Source organism: Colobus angolensis, unplaced genomic scaffold (genome assembly GCF_000951035.1).
Source record: "Colobus angolensis palliatus isolate OR3802 unplaced genomic scaffold, Cang.pa_1.0 Scaffold117, whole genome shotgun sequence".
In the NCBI taxonomy this organism is placed as follows: Eukaryota; Metazoa; Chordata; class Mammalia; order Primates; family Cercopithecidae; genus Colobus; species Colobus angolensis.
This window is the reverse complement of record NW_012112808.1, coordinates 7,884,931-7,895,067: the sequence shown is the minus strand read 5'-3', so window position 1 is coordinate 7,895,067 and position 10,137 is coordinate 7,884,931. Positions and strand designations below refer to the sequence as shown.

Here is a 10,137-nt window from a genome sequence, read left to right as displayed (position 1 = left end):
ATTTATAATCCTTTGGGTATATACCCAGTAGTGGGATGGCTGGGTCATATGGTACATCTAGTTCTAGATCCTTGAGGAATCGCTTATTTTCAACATATACCTGAATATGCATTTAGATCTGGGATTTGTTTTATACATTTTTTTTTTTTTTTTGAGATGGAGTCTTGCTCTGTTGCCCAAGTGGCATGATCTTGGCTCACTGAGGCTTTGGCCTCCCAGGTTCAAGCAGTTCTCTCACCTCAGCCTCCCGAGTAGCTGGGACTACAGGTGTGTACCACCACCATGCCCGGCTAATTTTTTGTAGTTTTAGTAGAGATAGGGTTTCACCATGTTGGCCAGGCTAGTCTTGAACTCCAGATCTCAGATGATCCACCCATTCTGGCCTCCTAAAGTGCTGGGATTACAGGTGTGAGCCACAGTGCCTGGCCTGTTTTATAAATTTAATAATCTTGTGAACACAGTGTATACTAAATACCAAAGGCCCCTTTAGGCTCAGAAACAACCAACCAACATCATCATCCAAACAAAAATTCCAAAATGTGTCCATTAATTCTGTAACTCTCCTCTAGGCAAGCCTCTCTATCCTAATTAGATAGTTAAGTAGAATTAACTATTTCTAGAGGGTTAGGCAGGAAGGCCCTTGAATATATGCAGAAAAATTGAGAAGCACAAGCAAACGTGACAATCCAAAGAGAGAGCCGTGGAATTAATTGGCCTGAAGTGCCAATGCTTTAATGCAAGCCAGAGACCCCAAGGGTTAATACAGTGTTCACAATGAATTTGTCAGAGCCAGATTGTTTGTGATGGGTTTAGGAGCGTGGCTTTCAATTCTGTACCCCACCCTTAACAAAAGAGCACAAAGACAAAGAGCCAGGACAAATTAGGTGTAAAGATAAACAAAAACTTATACCTAAAGATAAACGTAAGCAACTCATCCAGAAAGATTTTCCGAATTCACAATAGTTTTCTTTAAATAAAAGCCTTTCCAGAATGGCAATCATTTACTACCTGAATCCATTAAAGATAGGAAATAAACATGTTTATACTTCACAAAGGCAAATCTAAAAAAAAAATCTAAAATATTTCCTGAGGGGGAGAGAAACAAAAATGGATAGAAAAGGAGGATTCAGGATTAGCAGGCTTTTATCAAATTCTTGAATACCTGAGATGTGTTTGCTTTAGTCTTACCTAAAGATTGGTGAAAATGACAACTAAATTCTGCCATCAAAATTTGTCATTATATAATACAAAAGAGTAGTCAATTTGTTGGATTTTAGTCCAAACGGTCATATTACATTTTATATTATTTTTACTCAATAGAATATGCTGTCAGCACCAAAGAACTGAGATATAAATTAGTTTTCCAGAGAGAAGAAATTAGCCCTTTAAGTTTATAATTGCTAATAAAAATTTTCACAAATATATTCTGTTCTATGTCATCTTAACTAAAATATACTACAGAATATTTTTGTTTTCAAACCCTGCAGGGCCTTGATTATAAACATAAGTAAAATAGTCTGTTGTAATGCAAGGAAGCTGTGTGAACCTCTGGGGTGTAGAGTTCTGTTTGTTCCTATATAACAAACTGCTAGATACTCCTACTCTTTACTTCCCACTTGCCTAATCCAGGAAGAATTACAGGTTGTCATGGGAAACCAGAAAACAGATAAGCAAGCATGTTAAATCAGTAACCTTAACAATATACATAATTTAGAGTCAAGAGGCTCTGCTCTAAGGTCTGCAACACAGGGACTCTCCAATCTCAAAGCACTGGTGGATTAACAGCTGCCATCTCCTTGTGAATCAGAGGTCTTTTAAAATGGATTTGCAAGTTCAGAGCTGTGTTCTCAGTGAATGCCATGAATTTTGGAAAACTTACCTGACTACAGTGTTCTGTGTCAGATCCCTTAACATAGGAACAGGAGAACATACTATTCTAGAAGGAAACAAGAGAAGAAACATCTATCTGTAAACTGTAACCTTTTAGGTAAGTGAAAATAAGATGTTGCTACGTTTGTTAGTCTGCAGAAAAGAGAAATCATTAGAATGCACTAACACAAACAATAAAACCATTTATATCTTTAAAAAAACAGTTAAGTACCACATAAATGAAATGGCTATTAACCATAAGGCATTCAATCTCATTAACACTCAGAGAACTGCAACTATAAACCACAAGATGTCAATAAGCATCCACCAGACTGACAGAAATTAAAAGTTGTGACAAGGGTTTGCCAAAATGTAGAGAAACAAGATCTCTCACAAACTGCCACTGGGATTACAACACAGTGTAACCACTTTGAAAACCCATCTAGAAATATTACCTAGAAAAAAAATGAAGATACACATACTCTATGGCCAGCAGTTCCATTCCTGGAAATGTACCCTTGAGACGTGGTTCACAAACTCTGGTCTCAGAACTCTTTTACATTCTTAAATCTCAAAGGGCTTTTGTTTATAGTGGTTATATTTATGAACATTTACCCATTAAAAATTATGACTAAGAAATTTTTAAATAATTAAAGACAACCCTACATGTTAACATAAATAATTCTTATGAAAAGCTATTTTTTACAAAGCAAAACAATGTCATTGTTGTACACTTTCAAAAATCTCATTAATATCTGGTTAGTATCTGTTTAATAGCTACTTTCCTCTGCTTCTATCTCTTGAGAGGCCTCTGAAAAACTCCACTGTGCACTCAAGAGAGGAAGTATAAGAAAAGCAAGTAACACCATAACATCTTAGTATCATTATGAAAAGAGCTTTGACCTTCAGGATATCCTGCAAGGGACTCCCAGATCTCCCTACACAAGGTGACACAGCTACTATGAAGAGCTGGGCTTTGGACGCAAGCCTTTTTCAGTCAGCAAGGTTTTGTCTTATTTTAAACACAATTTTCTCACTATTATTAGAAAATAAACATTTAGACAACAAGGAAAAAAATTCTAACTAAATTTCCTTCCAGTCACCTCAATTATATACAAAATGAAACTTACTGATCTGGAAGAATGGCTTCTTCATCCAAAGAAAACTTTCCTTGAATCCCATGACATAGTTCAGGGGGTACATCCACTGGCTGTGGAAAAATGCATTTCTGATCTCATATGCAAAGAATGGAAAACTGGGACTCAAGCAGATTCTTGAGTGTTCATAGCAGCATCATTCATAAGAGCCGAAAGGCAGAAACAAACCCAAATATTTACCAATAGATAAGTGGATTAAAAAGTACACATACAAATAGAGTATTATTCAGCCATAAAAAGGTATGAAATTCTGATACATGCTACAATATCAATGAACCTTGAAAACATTATGCTAAATGAAATAAGCCAGACACAAAGCCAATACAAAATACTGTATCATTTCACTTATATGAAGTATCAAGAACACAGGTATCAAATTCACAGAGGCAGAAAGCAGAAGTTACTAGAGAATGAGAAGGGCAGAATGAGGAGATATTATTTAATATTATTTAAAAGGTACAGAAATTATATTTGGGAAGATGAAAAAGTTCTGAAAAAGTGTTGATGGTTATACAACACTGTAAATATACTTAATGCCACAGAATTATAACCACTTAAAAATTGTTACAATGGTAAATTTTATGTTATGCATATTTTACCACAATTTTAAAAAGTGCATTTTTATTAACCAAATTGCGTAACATACCTCTGTGGAACCTGTCTGGTACAGCTCTAAAATGAAGTCATGGAGTGGGTGATGTTTCCCCACAAATAAGACATCACCTCCAAGGCTGTTTCTTCTGGCTAGGGGAAAAGAATAAGACCTACACATAAAAAACTGCAAGACCAATTTTTATGAGCATAAAACAAGGGAAAGCATCTAAATGTTAAGAACTTAATTATAAAATTTATGAAAAATAATTTTAAAGTGATAAGTTAGACAACAGTAAGTTCTAGTATTTGATAGTACTGTGAGGAAGCTAGTAATTTATTACATATTTCAAAATAGAAGAAAAAAACTGTAATGTTCCCAACACAAAGAAAAGATAAATGTGAGGTTATGGATATCCCAATTACCCTATTTTGATTAGCACATATTGTATATAGGTATCAAAATACCACATGGACCCCAAAAATATGTAACTTATTACATATCAATTAAAAATCAATTTTTTAATTATAGTGATAATCTAAATGTGTGATGTGCCTCTATGGGAAAAAAAATATTTTAACAAAAAAGTTTCAAAAAGATCAATAATTATCATTTAAAAAACCCACTGAAATATATATAAATACACTGCAAGATAAAGGACAATGTTTTCTTATTTATAATAAACTCAATTTCTTAGTATAATACATAATCATTCCCTGAGGAAACATAAACAGTGTCATCTGATGAAAAGATTGTTCTAAAAGACAATCTTTTTCATACAGAAATTGTTTCTAGAGGCTTATTATAATGGTATTACATTTTTCAATAGAGCCCAGCTTTGCAATTTCTGAATATGAATACTTTTTATTGTCAGTATTAATTACAAAATACCTCCTTTTATGTCATATTTCAAGTTAGCACTCTAAGAGTATATGCTTTTGTTTCACCCTAACCTTTTAAACAAAGTAGTTATTATTGGGGGGAAGGAGGAGTAGGGGAGAAGGCAGATGGAGAAAATGAGTAATATCTTCCCAACAGGCAAAAGATACTTCCGTGAGTGCATATTGTATAAGAATCAAAATGCCAAAGGATATTGCTGAAGTATTGCTTTTTTAAAAATTTAACAGATACTTGTAAGTTAAAACATTTTATTTAACTACTACTCAACTTATAGATAATGAATTAAGAAGCAAAGTCAATGTCTGTAATAAGAAAATAGAATCAATGATTTATGCCCCCCTTTATGGGAAATTTGACAAATGGGGGAAGGAAGGTCTAATTTTATACAGAAATATAAAGTGTATATTACACAGATCAATGTTAACTAAGAAGTATAATTCTTACTCTCTTCTGGAGTGAGATCTGGGTATACCTCTTCTAGGGCAGCTCGTAGCCTTCGCTCATCCACGAATGGCAAGAGAGCAACACCTGGGAAAACAAGTGCAAATGAACCACCCCTGCTACCAGGATCACCCAAATTCCAATTTATCATTGGTCGAAATCAACCTTTCTAGTAGAGTTTCCTTGCTGATACAAAAACATTTTGGAATTGAACTCTTATTGTCTCATTAAGCCAAAACTCAGATGCTAATATTTTCCATGTAGTGGCAGAAGAAAAAATTCTACGTATTTTCTGTTCTTTAATGGCTTATATGGAAAATCATGTTTTCTGAATCTTAACTCCATGGTGATAAAAATTTTAAATAAATGAACAAATGGCTACCTAGATACCAGTATATGTTCTCACTTTAGTTACTAAGATGCCCCCAAGCAAGCCAGTTACTCTCCCTAGGGCTTAAGCATGTCCTTTCATCTTTCTAGTACTTGGTTTCATCTTTTGTAAAATGAGAGCATTTCAACTAAAATACTTAATTCTGTTCAACCAGAATTCAAGGATCTCCTCCTGCTCTAAAATTCCATAGTATTCTTTTTACATTTTAAAGCCTACTAATTATATACAAAAATTTTTTAAAGACTTGCTTAAATAACTTGGGGGCAGGGGATAGAACAGAGGCTATTCATTTGGGGCTTAAAATGGTCCTCTGGAGTATGCTGAAATTAAGGGCACTTATTTGGACCCAGATGCATAATTTTTGAAGAAGTACATCACTAATACAATGCTGTAAGAAAAATACACAAAGTTATTGAAGCATATGTATTTTCTGCTATACACAGTATAGGTAGTATTTTGGCTAAATAAAAATTTTAAGATACACAGCAAAGACAAATGCTAAATAGTGTTAAATAATTCTGAAACTACTGCTACTCAAAACCACTGTTATTTGTGACTATTCCTTTTAAAATTACGATAAATGAAAAGGTTTCCAAGTCTTAATTATTTAGCTACTGCATTTTCAAAGTTAGGAAACATGTTCAATTTTACTACCTAGTAAGATATATTTTTTTAATTTTTAAGATAAGGTCTCACTCTGTCACCCACGCTGGAGTGCAGTGGCATGATCATTTCTCATTGCAGTCTCAAACTTGCAGCCTCAGTCTCAGACTCGCAGCCTCAAGCAATCCTCCCACTTCAGCCTCCTGAGTAGCTGGGACTACAGGCACATGCCGCCACCACCACACCCAGCTAATTTTTAAAATTTTTGTAGAGATGAGGTCTCCTTGTGTTACCCAGGCTGGTCTCAAATTCCTCATTTCACGCAATCCTTCCAACTTGGCCTCCCAAAGTCCTCAGATTACAGGCGTGAGCCACTGCACCTGATCTTTTTTTTTTTTTTTAAGTTAAAAAGAAACTAAGTTCTAGTATGAATTTTGAATGGCCTAAAAGAGTGATTTCAAGGATCTTAATATCTAACATGTGAGTCAGGTTATTTCAATTACTGGTAAACACATGAAGAAAACCTAGGAAATTGCTAAAATATTATTTAGTCATACACTTAAGAGAAATATATCAAGGGGAAACTACAGCATCATGTAGCTTGTTTTCTACCCACTACGTTTAAGATATATATATGTCCTACCCAGTACATATACATATGTAAAACCACGCTATATATTTTTATATATATATTATACATATATATAATAAGACTTTTCTACAGTATCAATTCCAGAAGCTAAATCCAGTCAGTTAACAATGTGAAGTGCTACTCAACAGCAAGGAAGTTACTAAGCAATAAATTAGCCCTACTGGCCAGCACAGAAAGGAATGCCTTACATCCAGATATGACAGAGCTGGAGTGAGCTGATAGTAAACATGAGAATAGCAGCTACTGTTTTTGAACACTTCTTATGTTACATGCATTATCTCACTGAATTCTTTCAATACCCAGAGGGAGCCCAAGTAGTGGTAATAACTTAGGTATTACACAGTCACTTCAAACATGAGCTCAGTTACTCATCCAGGTAAGAGTTTAAGTATTATCATTACTTTCACTAAGTAAGTTTTAAAAACATGTATGAGGAAGAAACTATATTTCCCAACAGTACTAAATTTTACCTCAAGAAAATTGTGTTCTCGCTACTGAGCTAAGTAAAAATATTTATATAAAACATTGTATAAAATACAAAAATATTTGAGGTCAAAATTTAAACCCATCCTAAAATTCATGTGAAATCTCAAGGGACCTTGAATAAGAATAAAGTTGGAGGCTGGGCACGGTGGCTCAAGCCTGTAATCCCAGCACTTTGGGAGGCCGAGACGGGCAGATCACGAGGTCAGGAGATGGAGACCATCCTGGCTAACCCGGTGAAACCCCGTCTCTACTAAAAAATACAAAAAAAGCTAGCCGGGCGTGGTGGTGGGCGCCTGTAGTCCCAGCTACTCGGGAGGCTGAGGTAGGAGAATGGTGTAAAACCGGGAGGCGGAGCTTGCAGTGAGCTGAGATCCGGCCACTGCACTCCAGCCTGGGGGACAGAGCGAGACTCCGTCTCAAAAAAAAAAAAAAAAAAAAGATTAAAGTTGCAAAACACAATTTCTGACTTCAAAACTCACTACGAAGCTATAGTAATTATAACAGTATAGCATTGGCATAAGAACACATAGCTCAATGGACTAGAATAGAAAGCCCAGAAATAAACCTTTACATATATGGTCAATTAATTTTCAACAAGAGTGCCAACTTATTCAATGGGGGAAAGAATGGTCTTTTCAACAAGTGGTGCCAGGAAAACTGGATATGCACACCCAAAAGAATGAAGCTGGACCATTACCGCACACCCAAAAGAATGAAGCTGGACCATTACCTTACACCATATTCAAAAATTAACTCAAAATGGATCACAGACTTAAATGTAAGAGCTAAAACTGTGTAACTTTTAGAAGTAAACATAGGAAGAAAGATTCATGATGTCTGATTTGGTAAAGATTTCTTGGATATGACACCAAAAGCACAGGAAGCAACAAAAAAGATAAATTTGATTTCATCAAAATTTAAAACTTGCGTGCATCAAAGGACATCATCGCACGGTGAAAATCCACAGAATGAGAGAAAATATATGCAAATCATATATTCAATAAAAGATTAATGTCTAGAATATATTAAAAAACTTCTATAATGCAAAAAACAAAACCAATCCCAATTCAAAATTGGGCAAAGGACCTGAAAAGACGTTTCTCCAAAGATTTAGAAATGGCCAAAAAGCAAACGAAATGATGTTCAGTATCACTCATCATTAGGGAATGCATATCGCCACCACAGTGAAATACCATTCACACCCATTAGCATGGTTATTATTAATGAAAACAAAATAACAAATGTTGGAGAGGATGTGAAGAAATCTAAATTCTTGTACATTATCTTACTTTTCCCCTAGAGTTAAGTTATATTGAAAATATCCCGTCAGTGAAAGAAATAATACATACCACAATGACAGAGTTGACAAGTCACCTGCATGTTTATATACTTAATTATCTACTTAATAAACCCAATGATTTAATAATTTACTTATTTAACACACACAAACATATATTTGCTTCTTAATTAATTTACTTAGTACTTTTACATCTCTCACTGTCCTATGCATCTTCTCTCTCTGCTTTAATCAAGACATTCTCCACAAAGCATCTTGAAAAACCCGAATCTCCAATCCATTTAACATGGAATAATACATGATCATGAAGCACACAACACTTATATAACCCCAATGGATGCATTTCCATGATCATTCTACTGAAGTGATATGATACTTCCGCTACTACATAAATCAAGCCAACTCCAAAGCCTCATGATTTTTCAATTCGTAAATTATATTATTTATTCCCCTTTGTCTCAAGACTCTCTGTAAGCCATTTCATTGGCCATTCCAACCACAGGGAATAAGAAAAAAACGAAAATATGATTTTACCAAATGTGTTTATTACCCTAGGAAAATGTTTGGTGGGAGAAAGGGTTAAATAATTTGCTGCAGGATGGCTTTAGTGTGAAACAACAGCTGGTTTACAGTGTAAGAGATATTTCTTTATTGTATTTTACATTCAATCATCATCACATATTGGTTGAGTGGTAAACAGCACCTTAAAGTTAGTACTAATTTTATATAGCCATTCCTACAAAATCTGTTAATGGAATGAAAAAGTAGCAGGAAAAGTAATGATCAACATCAAGTATTTAAACTAAATAAAAGTTTCTGGCATATTTTTCAAAAGTTTCCATGGAGTATACGTAAATCACCACATGGACACTCCTGTGTTTCTGTATTTCTCAGCAACCTCAAAAGGTGATAATGAACTACTGACCACTGAATGTAACAAGCCCCATTAATTAATTACAAAGGAAACAAAAGATGTAATTATCAACCTATTTCAACCCAATTTACTGCTTCTAAGAATGTTATAATTAAATTTGCTATTAATCATTGCTAATCCCAAGTTGGATGGAGAAATATCAGTATTTCACATATAACTCTTAAAATATTTACCTTTTAAAGTAGGTATGTATGTATGTATGTATGTATTTATTTATTTATGAGACAGGGCCTCACTCTGTCCCCCAGGCTGGAATGTGGTGGCGCAATCATGGCTGCCTGTAACCCAAACCTCCTAGACTCAAGCAATCCTCCCACCTCAGCCTCCCAAGTAGATGGGACTACAGGTGCAAGCCACCATACCAGGCTAATTTTTGTATTTTTTGTAGAGATGAGATTTCACCACATTGCCCAGGCTAAAATATTTATCTTTTACAGAATTCTTTCATTTCAAAAATTATGTTTGCTCATAGTTTTACCAGAAAAGAACATCTGAATTTTACCTTGCCATGCATATTTCTTCCCATTCAAATCAATAGCAAAATCTTCAGGATAGAAGTCAATTATACTAGAATCCTGTATCAGGGAGAAAAGTAAAGAATCAAAACAGAAGTCACACATCTCTGTTATGAAGAATTTGATATGACTTTCATTCAAGTTATAAGGTCTGATGAGAAAATAAAGTGCATTCCTTTTAAAAAAATGTTAGGAGATATTAGGTCATTAATCCCAAGTATAGTAAAACAAAATGAACAATGTTATTTTAAAAGATGAAAAGAGAAAGCATTATTGTAGAAGAATTTTAGAATTGACAAC

At 34.5% G+C, this 10,137-nt stretch overlaps 1 protein-coding gene across 4 annotated transcripts in view; it reads right to left on the bottom strand.

Moving 5' to 3' along the window:
* XRN2 (5'-3' exoribonuclease 2) overlaps positions 1-10,137 on the bottom strand; it is an 87,995-nt gene that overhangs the window by 31,595 nt on the left and 46,263 nt on the right. For all 4 annotated transcript variants that reach the window (XM_011963224.1, XM_011963219.1, XM_011963234.1 and 1 more), the window contains 5 exons: positions 9,825-9,897; positions 4,963-5,046; positions 3,673-3,770; positions 3,000-3,079; positions 1,880-1,936 (listed from right to left, as the gene is read on the bottom strand). In XM_011963224.1, the coding sequence (XP_011818614.1) occupies positions 1,880-1,936; positions 3,000-3,079; positions 3,673-3,770; positions 4,963-5,046; positions 9,825-9,897 (392 nt within the window). The remainder of the gene's footprint in view (positions 1-1,879; positions 1,937-2,999; positions 3,080-3,672; positions 3,771-4,962; positions 5,047-9,824; positions 9,898-10,137) is intronic.